Genomic DNA, 18,014 nt, shown 5'->3' with positions numbered 1-18,014 from the left:
ATCACTAGTGAAACAAAAGCAAAGGATATATTCCAGCCCCTTAAGTTCACAAGCTTTTCTGATTAGTGACCTCCGCTACCCCTGCCCTTAACTGTTACCAATTTATTTTAAAGAGTAAGTGACCATGTTCTTTATGCCAAACCCAATTGGATTTAATGGGGCCGAGGACACCTAGAAATCGAGTCACTGTGCATTTTATTAATGTGCCATAAATAAACCCTTTCCCCTTTCACAAAATTTCATGCGGCTGACTCTCGGGAAAATCTGGCAAAATTGCCTGGGCTTCTGGAAATTTAATCCCATTTCAGCGCTGAGCTTTGAATTCTAGTGTAACCTGATGGCACTCATTTTCCCACATCCAGGGTGGTGAAATTGAGGTTGGCACAGCTCAGAAGAGACGTGTCTTTGGAGTTCTTGGGAGGGGGAAGAGATTTAATTTGTTTTCCACACTGTGCTTTAAATTATGGTATAGTGCTATTAGAATTCTAGCAATTTGTGACACTGTGCTGAACCTGTTGTTCCTGGTGTTGGCAAAGTGCTCCTATACTTTCCTCCAATTAAGGCTGTTCATGCATCAGTTCCTTCTCTTACTCCTTCCTGGCACTTCAGCTTTCTAGAATGATGAAAACCAGGCACAGGCAAACTCGGCTCTCCAGAGGTTTTGGGACTACAATTCCCATTATCCCTGACCACTGGTCCTGTTAGCTATGGATGGTGTGATTTGTGGTCCCAAAACATCTGGAGGGCCGAGTTTGCCTATGCCTGATGAAGAAAACTGATCACCTGACTAATAAATAAATAAATAAGGGGAAAAACATGCACCCAACCCCTGAGGCCATTCCACTGTAAGTATCCAACCAACCCAAAATTTAAACACCTCTTGTGATGCTTTGACCTCTTTCCGTTTCAACAGTATGAATTCTACCAAAACTTTCCATATCTCCTCAAAATCATTTCTCCTGCATATTCCCCTTACCCTACCTTACCTTACCTTACCTTACCATAATAGCACAAAATAGAAAAACCCCTGTAATTATTCTTCAAGCCACACTGTATCACTATATTTCCTCCTTATTCTCTTGCTTTGCTATCTCACATTGTGTTTCCCCACTTATCTGTTGTTTTGATCATTTATTTCCTGTTGCCTCCCATTGACTGCAGCTTATTCACAAGATTTCTCAGGCTATAAGAAAAGAGAAAATAAAATAAGAAAGCCTTTCATCCCAACTTTTCCCTTTCTTCTTCTTTTTTAACGCAAACAAATGTTTTATATGTCTCCTTTTCCATTCCCAAAAACCATGTCCTTTTGATGTGTTTTTCCCTAGCTTTTCCCAATCTTATTTTAACTGTTTAAAAACAAATTAAATTCAAGCCCACAGTGTGTGTCTCTTTTAGGTCATAAAAAGAAACAAAGGAAATAAAAAACAATCCTTAATTTAAAAACCAGCAGATTTTGCTTATTTGGGATATGAAGGGAGAATGCAAGCTGCAGAAAAATTCCTGTGACTGAGGTATGGTCATCAAAGAACAATAGATGGCAATTGAGGGACATGAATAATAATAATAATAATAATAATAATAATAATAATAATAATAATAATAATAATTTATTATTTATACCCCGCCCATCTGGCTGGGCCTCCCCAGCCACTCTGGGCGGCTTCCATAGAAACCAAAAATACAGTAAAATATCACACTTCTGAATGTCAGGTAGTTGTTTATCGCTTTGACATCTGCTGGAAGGGCGTTCCACAGGGCGGGCGCCACTACCGAGAAGGCCCTCTGCCTGGTTCCCTGTAGTTTTGCTTCTTGCAATGAGGGAACCGCCAGAAGGCCCTCGGCGCTGGACCTCAGGGTCTGGGCAGAATGATGGGGGTGGAGACGCTCCTTCAGGTATACTGGACCGAGGCCGTTTAGGGCTTTAAAGGTCAGCACCAACACTTTGAATTGTGCTCGGAAATGTACTGGGAGCCAATGTAGGTCTTTCAAGACCGGTGTTATATGGTCTTGGCGGCCGCCCCCAGTCACCAGTCTAGCTGCTGCATTCTGGATTAATTGTAGTTTCTGAGTCACCTTCAAAGGTAGCCCCACGTAGAGTGCATTGCAGTAGTCCAAGCGGGAGATAACCAGAGCATGCACCACTCTGGCGAGACAGTCCGCAGGCAGATAGGGTCTCAGCATACGTACCAGATGGAGCTGGTAAACAGCTGCCCTGGACACAGATTTGACCTGTGCCTCCATGGACAGCTGTGAGTCCAAAATGACTCCCAGGCTGTGCACCTGGTCATTCAGGGGCACAGTTACCCCATTCAGGACCAGGAAATCCTCCATACCTGCCCGCCTCCTGTCCCCCCAAAACAGTACTTCTGTCTTGTCAGGATTCAACCTCAATCTGTTAGCCGCCATCCATCCTCCAACTGCCTCCAGACACTCACGCAGGACCTTCACCGCCTTCACTGGTTCTGATTTAAAAGAGAGGTAGAGCTGGGTATCATCCGCATACTGATGAACACCCAGCCCAAACCTCCTGATGATCTCTCCCAGCGGCTGCATGCAAATGTTGAAAAGCATGGAGGAGAGGACAGAACCCTGAGGCACCCCACAAGTGAGAGCCCAGGGGTCTGAACACTCATCCCCTACCACCACTTTCTGAACACGGCCCAGGAGGAAGGAGCGGAACCACTGTATAACAGTGCCCCCAGCTCCCAGCCCCTCAAGACGGTCCAGAAGGATGCTATGGTCGATGGTATCAAACGCTGCTGAGAGATCCAGCAGAACTAGGAAACAGCTCTCACCTTTGTCCCTAGCCCGCCGGAGGTCATCAACCAGTGCGACCAAGGCAGTTTCAGTCCCATGATGAGGCCTGAATCCCGCCTGGAAGGGATCCAAATGGTCCGCTTCTTCCAGGCGTGCCTGGAGTTGTTCGGCAACCGCTCGCTCAATCACCTTGCCCAGGAATGGAGGATTTGAGACTGGGCGATAGTTGGCCATCGTGGCCGCATCTAAAGATGGTTTTTTAAGAAGCGGTTTAATAACCGCCTCTTTCAGCGGGTCTGGGAAGGCTCCCTCACGGAGGGAAGCATTCACCACCCCACAAAGCCCATCGCCCAGTCCTTCCCAGCAATGCAACTCCTTCCCTCTGCCCTGAAACTAGGGATTTGGAGGGAGAAGAGTCGGTGAAAGAAGACTGGAAGAAAGTCAAAGACTACTTACTGAAACATTGTAAAATTAATGAATGTTAGAAGGATGTTGGATAGAAACTAAGCGGTTTCCAGCTGTAATGCTTTAAGAGATATGAAAAAAAAGAGGTTTCACAAATGGGTAAAAGTTTCATGGTAAGGATTTACTGAACTAACAAATTGAACTGGAATACAGAGAAGGGAGGTATGAGGAGGTCCGAGGAAATAAGTGTATGGAAGTTATGTTATTGAAAATTAATGTGTGTTTTTAACTGTTTTTTATTTTGTATGTTTATTTTTCTTTTTTCTTGTTATATTGAGGCATCTGATGAAGATCTGCATTTTAAAATGAGCTTTAAAAATATATTTGTAAATGTTTGTATCTCTCATTCTCTCATGCCTGGGTGCATCGGCAGATGCTCATCTTGAACAAAGGCCCCAATGATCTAACAATATTTCAGGGTTGTAAAAAAAAGGGAATTACAGGCTGAGAGTGAAGGTTACTAGGTTACTGACCCTACAGAATACAATTAAGCTGTAAAAGCACTAATTACCATGTGTCTCCCATTAGAGACTTGAGCCAAAGGTTAAAAGGGCAAATAAAAATAGCAGCTGAACTAGGCAAAGCAGCTCTCTGAAACTGCTTTGAAGCTTCAGAGAAAATTCTCTCTAAGTCCTCTAAGTTACTTTTTCTTCTAAAAATCTATATATGTTAATGTATGAAATATATTGGCTTAAATGTAATTATGCAAAGGATTTAGAAAGTAAGAAATGTTAGATTCTTATGTTAGATTCTTATTTCACAGAATCATAGAATCGTGGAGTTTGAAGAGACCACAAGGGCCATTGAGTCCAGCCCCTGCGAGGCAGGAAACACCATCAGAGCACTCCTGACATATGGTTGTCAGGCTCTGCTTAAAGACCTCCAAAGAAGGAGCTCTTTCATAGATGGTGTGTGAAAAGGTGAACAAAAGATCTGTTTAAGATAAAATTTGAACAATTGGCCATCTGCTTTGCAGTGAATAGGGCAAGAGGGCAAAGGTTATCTGGTAATTAAGGTGCCTTGTCGAGATTAATGGCTACTTGTTTGCCATTTATAAATAGAAGAAAATATAGCTCTCTGTCTCCCATAAAAGGTAATAGGAAATGGGTGTATCTTTTATGATTGGTTCTAGCAAAAGCCAATAGGAATTTCAACCAGGCTGATTGGACAGAGGCAGCCAAAGGAGGAGCAAGGGGGCTGGGCTGAGGGAATATAAGTGCTGGCCATAATGGCAGGAGGCAGGCCAGAGCTTGGTAACCATATACCACTGTGCCTCTCATTTACTTGTCTGAGAAATAAATAATTATTTTAATTTCTCTATTGCTGTGTTGAATATTTCATTCCAGCTAAGCGTTAACCACAAGCAGGGTGCTACAATATCTTAAAAACTTTTAATAAATATCTTTTAAAAAAGAGAGAGACTAGGGATTTGGAAGGTTGCCAGGGTAACTATCCATTGAACAAGGCTGACTGACGGAAGAAGGAGGAAGAAGAATTGAGAACCTCTATGGGCAGGCTGCTAGAAGGCCATCCACCCTGCTGTGGGGTACAATCCCCTCTTAAAAGGCCCATGCTTCACCTGAAGGTCTAAATAGGTGAATAAACCATATTTCTTAAAGCCACAACATTCTCTGATACGTCTCAGTTCTCCAAAGGAGCACAAACCTTGTGTGAGTGTCTAGAACGCCCTGGGCTCTTGCCACCCAACTTTTGTAACAATACCCATTTCTTCCCATTTCTTTATTTGGCAAATTCTTCATGTGCCCCCTCCATGAGAGGTCCAGAGGGCTTCAACATGAGAAAAAGAGCTTATTCTTTATTTGACAAATACAGACACAGAACACAGTTTTATTTGCGACATCAATTTATTGTGATCATGATCAAGAGAAGTTTTAACCATACGCTATGATATCATGAGGATGAGTCCCCAAGCCCCACTTTTCTATTTTAGCTTATCTATCCCTGCATCCCATTCACCCTACACTAAATGCCAAATAGGGGACTCTCAGTCCTGTGAACCCCACTTTCTCTGCGCTCCCAATATCAGGCAAGCAACTTCCTCCCCCAATGCAGCTGCAAATCATGGATGTCAAAGGGGAAGACTTTGCTATCTTCTAATTACTCATCAAGGTTGGTCTTATTTGGTGGTGTTTTGGTGGTGCTTTAGGAACACAGCATTGTGATTGGTTGATATTGCGAAAAAAGTCATCATCTGTTGATGTCCCTGCCAGATCGCAAAAATCCCGTGTTGCACAGCCTTTGAACACCTTATCAGAATGATTACTGCCATCTAGTAAAGAGAAAAAAGCATAGTCATAGAAATCATTGGGTAGTACCAGAGTCACAGGGTGCAGAAGACAGAGAATGTGAACATTTTAATCCTTATAAACTGTATTGTACATATAGAACAATATGCATCCTAATATCACACTGATGTTTAAATCCAGAAAAAGAACTTTGTTCTTATGTAGCAGGGCCCCAACCCATATGGATATGGAATTCAAAATCCATGGCTGCTTTAAGGTTGTCTGCTTTTTTAAGGTTCATTAAAATGTGCTCTCTCTCTATATATATATATTTATACATATGTAATTCAACAAACAGATTATTTGTTTCTTTCTCATACACACATACACACCAGAGACAGAAGCACACAGTCTCATCCATATAGGTAAAGAAGGTAGAGGACCCCTGGATGGCAAAGTCCAGTCAAAGACGACTATGGGGTTGCGGCGCTAACCTCACTGTCAGGCTGAGGGAGCCGGCATTTGTCCACAGTTTTCTGGGTCACGTGGCCAGCATGACTAAGCTGCTTCTGGCAAAACAAGACACTATGACGGAAGCCAGAGCACATGGAAACACAATTTACCTTTCTGTCACAGTGGTACCTATTTATCTACTTGCACTGACATGCTTTCAAACTGCTAGGTTGGCAGAAGCGGGGACAGAGCAAAGGGAGCTCACCTCGTCACAGAGATTCAAACTACCAACCTTCCAATCAGCAAGCCCAGGAGGCTCAGTGGTTTAGACCACAGCGCCACCCACTCACATTATATGCAAAGCAAAGGCTACTGGAATGCTAATATTTTGGGGGGAAAGAAAATTCGCCTCCCCATACACATCCTATGTATTTTCTGGCAGGAAGCCATAGACTGAATGAGAGAGCAACCCACACACACACCCTAGTAAACTGTGTCCACCTCCCACCTCTGACTCAGTGGTTAACCACAGTACTTACAGTTAGTCATCACAAACTCTATGCACAGATTCTCTTCACCTGTACACCTGACGGTCTCTGAGTCCTGACAATCTTCAAAGCTGGAAGCAGAGCAGCCTGGGCACTCCAGACCATTGTAGAATACATCCAGCACTGCCAAAAGCAAGCGTTAGAGTCAACACATGAATCCAGACCAGATGTCTTTATTTTAATTCCTAGGCTTCAGTTGTCTAATCCTATGAGACACGTGCACTGTTTCCAACGCATTCTGCTTCTGGAATCAGTCGTCCATACAATGCAGTTGAAGTGTCTGGCAACCAGCTTATGAAGAAAAGGGAGCAATTTTAGTTGCTGCTGTCCTGAGATAGACTGGAGAGACTCTATCCACACTATGGGTGAATTTCACTCTTGAGGGGAGAGGTGGACTTACTGCAGGAGGTGACAAAGAAACATCTTGGCATCAACATCTTGGCAAGATTCTTGCCAGCAGCCAGATTGCTGGACCTCACCTGCCTTGATGGTGTGTTTGAGGAAGGGGAGAGATAAGTTGAGCAGGTGGCAGACCGTCCAGCCAGCCCTTAAAGGATGACCCTGAAGGGGTGACACGACTTGGATCACAAACACCACCACACACAAACACACTTTGGCATTTTCTCTTTTGGGCACCGTTAGGGGCAGCATCCCCTGAAAGTGTTCAATAAGTGGTCAAAGGAGTGGGAAGTTGAGATTTCCCAGGTTGCAAGGCTAGGTGAGAAAAGGAAAGCTCCCAGATAATATTTTTTTCTTTTTTTGATTGGGATGAGTTGTGGAGATTATTACTGGACTGTCAAAGTGAATAAGCTGAAATGGATGCCCTTTATGTGATATATATTATGTACTATATTCCATGATGTATTGTTACACGTGACTTAATACTATGATTATATTCATTATATTATGAATATAATGTTATGTAGGTATACTGTAGGTATACTTTCTCTGCAGCCAAAGATGGAGAAGCTCTATACAGTCAGCAAAAACAAGACCTGGAGCTGACTGTGGCTCAGATCATCAGCTTCTTATAGCAAAATTCAAGCTTAAACTGAAGAAAGTAGGAAAAACCACTGGACAGGTAAGATACAATCTAAGCCAAATCCCTTATGAATACACAGTGGAAGTGAGGAACAGGTTTAAGGATTTAGATTTGCTGGACAGAGTGCCTGAAGAACTATGGGTGGAGGCTCGCAACATTATACAGGAGGCAGCAACTAAAACCATCCCAATGAAAAAGAAATGCAAGAAAGCAAAGTGGCTGTCCAACGAGGCCTTACAAATAGCGGGGGAGAGAAGGCAAGCAAAATGCGAGGGAGATAATGAAAGATACAAGAAATTGAATGCAGATTTCCAAAGAATAGCAAGGAGAGACAAGAAGGCCTTCTTAAACGAGCAATGCAAAGAAATAGAGGAAAGCAACAGAATGGGAAGAACCAGAGATCTGTTCAAGAAAATCGGAAATATGAAAGGAACATTTCGTACAAAGATTACCATAATAAAGGACAAAAGTGGTAAAGACCTAACTGAAGCAGAAGACATCAAGAAGAGGTGGCAAGAATACACAGAGGAATTATACCAGAAAGATATGGATGTCTCGTACACCCCAGGTAGTGTGGTTGCTGACCTTGAGCCAGACATCCTGGAGAGTGAAGTCAAATGGGCCTTAGAAAGCACTGCAAATAACAAGGCCAGTGGAAGTGATGGTATTCCAGCTGAACTGTTTAAAATTTTAAAAGATGATGCTGTTAAGGTGCTACACTCAATATGCCAGCAAGTTTGGAAAACTCAGCAGTGGCCAGAGGATTGGAGAAGATCAGTCTACATCCCAATCCCAAAGAAAGGCAGTGCCAAAGAATGCTCCAACTACCGCACAATTGCACTCATTTCACACGCTAGCAAGGTTATGCTTAAAATTCTACAAGGAAGGCTCAAGCAGTATGTGGACCGAGAACTCCCAGAAGTGCAAGCTGGATTTAGAAGAGGCAGAGGAACCAGAGACCAAATTGCAAACATGCGCTGGATTATGGAGAAAGCTAGAGAGTTCCAGAAAGACATCTACTTCTGCTTCATTGACTATGCAAAAGCCTTTGACTGTGTTGACCACAGCAAACTATGGCAAGTTCTTAAAGAAATGGGAGTGCCTGATCACCTCATCTGTCTCCTGAGAAATCTCTATGTGGGACAAGAAGCTACAGTTAGAACTGGATATGGAACAACTGATTGGTTCCAAATTGGGAAAGGAGTACGGCAAGGCTGTATATTGTCTCCCTGCTTATTTAACTTATATGCAGAACTCATCATGCGAAAGGCTGGGCTGGATGAATCCCAAGCCGGAATTAAGATTGCCGGAAGAAATATCAACAACCTCAGATATGCAGATGACACAACCTTGATGGCAGAAAGTGAAGAGGAATTAAAGAACCTTTTAATGAGGGTGAAAGAGGAGAGCGCAAAATATGGTCTGAAGCTCAACATCAAAAAAACGAAGATCATGGCCACTGGGCCCATCACCTCCTGGCAAATAGAAGGGGAAGAAATGGAGGCAGTGAGAGATTTTACTTTCTTGGGCTCCATGATCAGTGCAGATAGTGACAGCAGTCACGAAATTAAAAGACGCCTGCTCCTTGGGAGAAAGGCGATGGCAAACCTAGACAACATCTTAAAAAGCAGAGACATCACCTTGCCAACAAAGGTCCGTATAGTAAAAGCCATGGTTTTCCCAGTAGTGATGTATGGAAGTGAGAGCTGGACCATAAAGAAGGCTGATCGCCGAAAAATTGATGCTTTTGAATTATGGTGCTGGAGGAGACTCTTGAGAGTCCCATGGACTGCAAGAAGATCAAACCTCTCCATTCTGAAGGAAATCAGCCCTGAGCGCTCACTGGAAGGACAGATCGTGAAGCTGAGGCTCCAATACTTTGGCCACCTCATGAGAAGAGAAGACTCCCTGGAAAAGACCCTGATGTTGGGAAAGATGGAGGGCACAAGGAGAAGGGGACGACAGAGAATGAGATGGTTGGATGGTGTTCTTGAAGCTACCAGCATGAGTTTGATCAAACTGCAGGAGGCAGTGGAGGACAGAAGTGCCTGGTGTGCTCTGGTCCATGGGGTCACGAAGAGTCGGACACGACTAAACGACTAAACAACAACAAGGTATACTGTGGTACCTCGGGTTACAAACACCTCGGGTTTAAAACACTTCAGGTTACAGACTCTGCTAACACAGAAGTAGTACCTCGGTTTAAGAACTTTGCCTGAGGATGAGAACAGAAATCGTGCATTGGTGGAGAGAGGCCCCATTAGCTAAAGTGGTACCTCAGGTTAAGAACAGTTTCAGGTTAAGAATGGACCTCCAGAAAGAATTAAGTTCGTAACCAGAGGTACCACTGTAGTATGTTGTTTACTTTGTTACTGTATTGTGAACTGACCTGTGACCTATTGATGAGGGGCTGTATATAAATTTCTCAAATAAATAAATTTTGTTTTCATGTTGTATTTATTATATTTATATACCACTCAATACATAAAACAGTCCCTAAGTGGTTTACAAAATATCTCTCTCTCTCTCTCCCTCTCTCTCTCTCCCTTTGTGTGTGTGTATGTGTGTGTTTTTAAGAGATCCCTGGGAAGCTAAGTCCAGCCGAATTTGCACAAAAACACTGTTTACTTTTCCATCCCAGCGGTACCTATTTATCTACTTTCATTGGTGTGCTTTCTAACTGCTAGGTTAGCAAGAGCTGGGATAAAGCAACAGGAGCTGATCCCATCACAGGGATTTGAACTGTTGACCTTACGATTGGCAAGCCCAAGAGGCTCAGTGGTTTAGACCACAGCACCATCTGTATCACTCCATATATATGTATATGTGTGTGTGTGTGTGTGTGTGTGTGTGTATGAATGAAACTGAGTAACCACAATAAAATAAAATGCCGTTTTCAATATAACTACAATACATGGCAATAATATTTTTTTTTAAAAAAAGAGCAACACATTTTGAAATATATTTTGAGTCAGGGTTCCCTTCTTTCATGGACTAAACACTACACACCACAGTCAAATCCTGCCTTACATCTGCACAAATGATAATATTTAATGTGACTCATCCCAGTCTGTTCAGCTAATACATACAAAACACATCATGCACCCAGTCACTCCAGTATCTCTATCTCAATCAGTCACCAACCACTAACCCCACTCACTCCTTCCCCTCAGGAAAAAAAAGTATGGATGACAGCTAATGGATTGAGGCTGAATGTCAACAAGATAGAAGTGCTGTTTCTGGGGGAAAACAAAGCAACCCAGGCCGGTGATCAAATGACAATGCGAGGGGAAGGGAAGTGGGGGTGTGACTGCGTCTCCCAAGTAAAACAAATGCTGAAAGCAGCTAATATAACGATAACTGCCAGGCAAATCAAATCGCGTTCAACTAAGTAGTTCTTTGGATAGCACGTTCAACTAACAAAGACTTTGGAGTAAGCTGAACAGAATTACCCTGGGGATGCAGCTGCAGTATAGCTGCACACTCTTAAACCAAGCGGGGGGGGGGATTGCAAGTCCGGTGCACAGGAAAAGTTTTAAAACTAAAGGGGATAAAGAAACACCCAGCGATAGCTTTTATTACTATGGGGCAACAGCGGGAAAGAAACACCAGGCCGACCCAGAAATACTATCCGTTTTTAAACCGGGGGGGGGGGGGGTTAGGAGTGAGGGAGCTTGGAGCACCAGGAAGGGTTTAAGGTAAAGCAATAAGCAGCAAGATGGGACAATAGCAAAATTGGGGCAATGCAGTCGTCTGAAAGAAGTTTTTAAATGGAGCTGCCGCCCCCTGAAATCGCAGAGGCGTGGGGGAGCAACACCAAAGGGAGAAGGCAACACGTGGGGAGAGGGGGAGGAAGGGCTCCAAGCCAAAACACAGAGCCTGCTAGAGAAGGACACAAAGCCAGCTAGCGAAGGGGGAGGGGGGGAGTTGAAATAATAATAAACTGCTGGAAAAGCCCTCACAGGAATTCACAGCAATACGGCAGTTTTTAAAATGCACCAGCAAATCTATGCAGTTTTAAAATGTACCAGCAAATCAAACAGAAATAGTAAGCACTCATAGATTTAAAGTCGGAGAAGCACAGCACACTCATACACAGAGTAAAGGCTTCGGGATCAGAGTTGAAATTAGGAACAATTAGGAGGTATTTGGAGAAAAGTAATGAGGCAGTTAAAGGTGGAATTAAAGTAAAGGTAAGGTGAAAGCAAAGGAGGGATTACAGGCTTCCCTTTCTCAGAAGTCCTCTTCCAAGTTAGCTCCACGTGGTGCAGGAACACTGAAGAGAGAGTATCCTCCTGACTCGCACAGGACGACGAAGAGAAATGAGGCCGGGGAGAGGCTGGCACTGCAGCATAAAGGCTGCTGGACACGCCCCCCCATGGCACCTGGTTGGGCGGCCACCGGGGGGGGCGTGAGTGCCAGCCAGGTGAGCTGGAGGCAGGGGGCAACGCCCCCTGCTAGGAGCGGTGTTCGGGCTCCCGCCCACAACCACTCCCCTCTCTTTCAGGGAGGAGAGTCTTTCTGGGGGACAGAGGGTGGGCATGGGGGGGGGGGGCTTCCTGGTCCTAAATGCAGTAACTATGCCCCTGAAGGACCAGGTGCACAGCCTGGGAGTTATTCTGGACTTACAGCTGTCCATGGAGGAACAAGTTAATTCTGTGTTCAGGGCAGCTATTTACCAGTTCCTTCTGGTACACAAGCTGAGACCCTACTTGCCTGTGCACTGTCCTGCCAGAGGGGTGCATGTTCTGGTTATCTCCCACTTGGACTATGGCAGCACACTCTATGTGAGGCTGCCAGATTGGTGACTGGGAGCAGCCGCCAGAACCACATAACACTGGCTCCCAGTACCTTTCTGGGCATAATTCAAAGTGTTGGTGCTGGCCTTTAAAGCTATAAACAGCCACAATCCAGTATACCTGAAGAAGCATCTCTACCTCCATCATTCAGCCTGGACACTGAGGTTCAGTTCCAAGGGCTTTCTGGTGGCTCCTTCACTGCAATAAGTGAGGTTGCGGGGTAGTAGGCAGAGGGGCCCTCCAGCTGTTTTGGGACTACAACTCTCATCATCCCTAGCTAACAGGACCAGTGGTCAGGGATGATGGGAGTTGTAGTCACAAAATAGCTGGAGGGCCAAGTTTGGCCATGCCTGGGCCATTAGTACCAACAAATGCCTCCCCTCACTTCCTCCTTAGATTGGCCCAACAGGGTAACACTCAGAGTCAGCAAGGCTATCAGGGAACAAGAAGGACATGCGTTCTTATCTCTCTCTCTAATCCCCCAATTTATCCAGGTTTTTCTATTCACATCCTTAGGGGCCATCTGAAGCTCTGGGCTAATCAGTTGTTGACACAGGCTGCCTGTTTTCAAGAAACATATGGTGATGCTGATTCTAACCACCTCCCATGCAAACTAGGAAAAATAATCTTGGCCTAGATCAGTATCTTTAGTTTATTCTATGGGTACCGAAGGATGAAACCTGAAACCATAATGATGTTCTTTCTCAGGGGTAAAGGTAAAGAGACCCTTGACCATTAGGTCCAGTCGCGAACAACTTTGGGGTTGTGGCACTCATCTCACTTTACAGGCCGAGGGAATTGGCATTTGTCCGCTTCCACAGACAGTTTTTCCGGGTCATGTGGCCAGCATGACTAAGCCGCTTCTGGGGAAGATTCAAAAGCCTGCAGATATTTACCTGACATGCTTTGGTTATTGCAGTAATTACCCTGACAGCAGTGGGCTGTACGGTAGAAAGAAGCATCATTTAGTGTAGTAAAGCTGTAATTCCCTGAGGTGCAATTTGTAGTGCATCCCCATAGATATCTGTCTTCTATATCATCACCTGTGAGAGAGACAAAGAAAGAAATAGGTACAATTCAAAACCAAAATTTTTCAAATCAACCCCCTAGTAATTGAAATTTATATGATGCTTCCTAATATACATATTGATGCAACAATGCAAAGTGTGTGTGTGTGTGTGTAGTTTCTCTGGTTATGTTCGAAACAAGAGGATGAACAAGCCAGTAGTAGGACCTCTGCTTGGAGAGGTCAGATAAATGTTGCTGAGTGACAACATCTTTACCCAAAAGAAAAACGACGCCCAACCTGCTGATAACATAATAAAGGATGTCAGGAGGGAGCTGTAGCCCAAAATAGGAAAAGACATGGTAAGGGAACACCTAGCTATTTTAAAGCAATTCCAATCTCCAGTGTCCGATGAGCTGCACCCAATGATACTAAAGGAGTTTGTGGATGTAATAAAATTACAATTAAGAATCACCTAGTATATTACACTCTTTGCTTAAAACAGGCGAGTTAGTCATGGACCGAGAACTCCCAGAAGTGCAAGCTGGATTTTGAAGGGGCAGAGGAACCAGAAACCAAATTGCAAACATGCGCTGGATTATGGAGAAAGCTAGAGAGTTCCAGAAAGACATCTACTTCTGCTTCATTGACTATACAAAAGCCTTTGACTGTGTTGACCACAGCAAACTATGGCAAGTTCTTAAAGAAATGGGAGTGCCTGGTCACCTCATCTGTCTCCTGAGAAATCTCTATGTGGGACAAGAAGCTACAGTTAGAACTGGATATGAAACAACTGATTGGTTCAAAATTGGGAAAGGAGTACGGCAAGGCTGTATATTGTCTCCCTGCTTATTCAACTTATATGCAGAATTCATCATGTGAAAGGCTGGGCTGGATGAATCCCAAGCCGGAATTAAGATCGCCAGAAGAAATATCAACAATATTTATTGCTGAGATACAGAAAAGAAAGTTGGTTTGTCCTTTCTCTATAATGTTCTTACTTCCTGAAGAGCCCCAGCAGGTTGAATTATTTCCTGTTCTTTCCTTTTCCCTCTACTCTTTTCATTCCCTTGATCTCGCCTCAATCTGGCTCTCAAAAATTAAAAATGTTTTGCAAGTAAGCTTTTGTGGGGAAATAGACAGGCAGATAGATGATAGATGTTGGTTATTTTAAAAATAGATCCCTTGTGCCTTCAGTTGATGTTAGAGTGTACCTGTCAGAGTTTGAAGATGTGAGCTGTCCCCATATTGCAGGCCTGCTTGGCAATATGGTTGATATGTCTATGTTTTTAGAGGTTCTTGTTTTTGTCTGTAAGCTGCCATGGGTCTCGTCAGCGGGAAAGGTAGAGTGTAAATAAATATATAATAATAATAATAATTTTCAGCCTCTCCATGTAGACTTCTAAATGTTGTGGAATGTGACTTTAAAGAAGAAAGGATGAACAAGGAAATACAGGTGAGTTGCGGCAGCACACACTATACATGAAAGCTCTACACTGAAAAAAAGGCTGTGTTTCTTGACATTTTGGCGAAAGCACACTCTGTGGTCATTTTGCATTCATACATGCACATCATCCCCAAATAATCCAGGGTCCACACACTCAGCTATGATTGGGCTAAAAGGTTTTACACTCACCTAATTCATTTTCAGTAAACTCAGAAAAGCAGCTGTGCTGTCCATTAGGACAGACCTCTGAAACTCCCGTTCGATAGTAAAAATAACTGTAACATAGATGCGGCACATCTGGAAGGAAAGCATAGGAAACACTCATTGCCACGAGTTTCTCATTCCTTGAGAAATGGCATCTATGTACATTCACACAGAGAAATCTGACCTTGATCTCAGCTCTTGGATTCAAACCACTATTACCAGAAATGAGGAATCTTACTTTTCTCAAGATCCACTTCCAGTGGTGGGGCAGAGGCTGCATGTGTCTATCTCTTTCACATACAAATATGCACAGACACAGACAGATGCACAGCCTTATTCCCATTCACACACATTTCCCCGCACCTCAACACATGGCGATGAGAAGATTCAAACCTCCCTCTCACGCTCCCAATGTTGTTCTCAGTTCTTGCCATCACCAATCATTTGAGCAGTGACTTTTAAGATGGGATTTCATAAATCCTATCACACACTTCCATACACAGCCACATTATTGGTGCTGGTAAGTGTGCTACCAACAGCCCAACAAATAGCTGTTGGCTGGATGGGGAGGGCCTGAAGGTTATAGGAAGAAAGGTGCACCAGGAGAGACTACCCCATCCACCTTCCTTCCCAAACACTGTCAATTACCAACACAGGGATGGCAGCTAGGCAACCTGTTACAGGCTGCATGAGGTCTTCATGAAAAGTGTATCAATCCCAAACAGGGTAGCCAGAACAGCACAGGAAGCCCAACTGTTTACCTTGAAGTCATGCTGCACCTGAGATCCCTGTGTTTTATTCCACCCACTCACCATTTCTCCATTTGGTGTCACCAATCACTGCTTCAGGAAGAAAAAAATCTGAAAGAAACTGAGAGTCCCATTGTTGAGGTTGCTGAGTTCCCAACCCAGGGATTACGTTACCTGAAGGTAACGTAATCCGAGGGTCCACTGTATGAGTAGGAAAATGTGAGTACCCCTAAAAAAATCTTTTTAGAAAAAAAGCACTGATTAAGAGAAACCTTCCTACTCACCAGAAGAAACTAGGCTGAAGAGAAAGCACATACTCAGGAAGGCCTTCATAATGCCAGAGCGATCAAAAGCCAAGGAGCACTTGAAACGAACCACCAGGCAACCTGTGGAAGAAGAAGCTGGCTTGGGAAAATTTATAGGCGAAGGAAAGTTGCCTGGGAGTTCCAGCAGAGAAGGAGTGGTAGGGTATTTTGGAAATACAGAGTACATACTGTTCCAGAAATTATGTTTTTCAAAATTGGAAGACAAAGCTCCCTTTGGATGCAATCTGTTTTAGGACCTCTGTGGCAGCCAGTCAGATGTATTGTATTAATCTGTTTCTACTTTTCTTTTCTTTTTTTAGTTTTATGCCTCTTTGTTGACCTCGGCCCCTTTAGGAGGAAGGGTGGGATATCAATTCAATAAACAGTAATAATAAATCAGATGTCAAGATTTTAACAGTTTCAGGTTAAGAACGGAGTTCCGGAATGAATTGAGTACTTAACCTGAGGAACCACTGTACTGATTTGCAGATTATGAGTTCTGTTGTGTTTTGTGAATCTTCTGACTTTTGTTCTGGTTGTGCTGTTTCATGGTTTTCTTTAGTTGTTTTGTTAATAGTGTTTTAGAGAAGATTATTGCTTTTGTTATGTTTTGTAGTTGTTTTACTGATAATTGTCAATTATTCTGATTAATGGTCTAATTGTGATGTTCTTTTAGATTACTGTTCTTTATTGTTTGTTTGTAAGCCGCTTTTTGACTCATGTGAGTGAAAAGCAGCATAGAAATATAATAAATGAAACAAAATGAATCATAGAATCATAGAATCATAGAGTTGGAAGAGACCACAAGGGCCATCGAGTCCAACCCCCTGCCAAGCAGGAAACACCATCAGAGCACTCCTGACATATGGTTGTCAAGCCTCTGCTTAAAGACCTCCAAAGTAGGAGACTCCACCACACTCCTTGGCAGCAAATTCCACTGTCGAACAGCTCTTACTGTCAGGAAGTTCTTCCTAATGTTTAGGTGGAATCTTCTCTCTTGTAGTTTGGATCCATTGCTCCGTGTCCGCTTCTCTGGAGCAGCAGAAAACAACCTTTCTCCCTCCTCTATGTGACATCCTTTTATATATTTGAACATGGCTATCATATCACCCCTTAACCTCCTCTTCTCCAGGCTAAACATGCCCAGCTCCCTTAGCCGTTCCTCATAAGGCATCGTTTCCAGGCCTTTGACTATTTTGGTTTCCCTCCTCTGGACACGTTCCAATTTGTCAGTGTCCTTCTTGAATTGTGGTGCCCAGAACTGGACACAGTACTCCAGGTGAGGTCTGACCAGAGCAGAATACAGTGGCACTATTACTTCCCTTGATCTAGATGCTATACTCCTATTGATGCAGCCCAGAATTGCATTGGCTTTTTTAGCTGCCGCGTCACACTGTTGGCTCATGTCAAGTTTGTGGTCAACCAAGACTCCTAGATCCTTTTCACATGTACTGCTCTCAAGCCAGGTGCCACCCATCTTGTATTTGTGCCTCTCATTTTTTTTTGCCCAAGTGCAATACTTTACATTTCTCCCTGTTAAAATTCATCTTGTTTGTTTTGGCCCAGTTCTCTAATCTGTCAAGGTCGTTTTGAAGTGTGATCCTGTCCTCTGGGGTGTTAGCCACCCCTCCCAGTTTGGTGTCATCTGCAAATTTGATCAGGATGCCCTTGAGTCGATCATCCAAGTCGTTGATAAAGATGTTGAATAAGACTGGGCCCAAGACAGAACCCTGTGGCACCCCACTAGTCACTCTTCTCCAGTATGAAGAGGAACCATTGATGAGCACTCTTTGGGTTCGGTCAGTCAGCCAGTTACAAATCCACTGAGTCGTAGCATAGTCAAGACCGCATTTTACCAGCTTCTTTACAAGAATATCATGGGGCACCTTGTCAAATGCCTTGCTGAAATCAAGGTAGGCTACATCCACTGCATTCCCTTCATCTACCAGGCTTGTAATTCTGTCAAAAAACGAGATCAGGTTAGTCTGACATG

General features: G+C 43.7%; 2 protein-coding genes across 2 annotated transcripts in view; both read right to left on the bottom strand.

Moving 5' to 3' along the window:
- The window catches only part of LOC308590567 (phospholipase A2 inhibitor NAI-like), a 177,357-nt gene that overhangs the window by 82,907 nt on the left and 76,436 nt on the right, over window positions 1–18,014 (bottom strand). The gene's annotated exons all lie outside the window — the stretch shown is intronic.
- On the bottom strand, window positions 5,087–16,086 carry LOC308591219 (phospholipase A2 inhibitor and Ly6/PLAUR domain-containing protein-like). The gene is made up of 5 exons (XM_081201781.1): window positions 16,001–16,086; window positions 14,953–15,060; window positions 13,207–13,353; window positions 6,461–6,592; window positions 5,087–5,512 (listed from the first exon to the last, which is right to left on the bottom strand). The coding sequence occupies exons 1-5, from the start codon at window positions 16,047–16,049 to the stop codon at window positions 5,337–5,339; spliced, it is 612 nt and encodes a 203-aa protein (XP_081057907.1). The 5' UTR covers window positions 16,050–16,086; the 3' UTR covers window positions 5,087–5,336.

This window comes from Podarcis bocagei, assembly GCF_964188305.1.
Source record: "Podarcis bocagei genome assembly, chromosome: 7".
Taxonomy (NCBI): Eukaryota; Metazoa; Chordata; class Lepidosauria; order Squamata; family Lacertidae; genus Podarcis; species Podarcis bocagei.
Note: the sequence above shows the minus strand (reverse complement) of the source record. Positions and strands in the feature narration are given on the sequence as shown.

Bases quoted from the DNA above. Each gene is read 5' to 3' on its own strand.
- LOC308591219 (XM_081201781.1), bottom strand. From the start codon at position 16,049: ATGAAGGCCTTCCTGAGTATGTGCTTTCTCTTCAGCCTAGTTTCTTCT. The intron at 13,354-14,952 runs GTGAGTGTAAAA...TCTCTCTCACAG, and splicing joins GTTTACTGAAAATGAATTAG to GTGATGATATAGAAGACAGA. The intron at 5,513-6,460 runs GTAAGTACTGTG...TCTCTTTACTAG, and splicing joins AGAGTTTGTGATGACTAACT to ATGGCAGTAATCATTCTGAT.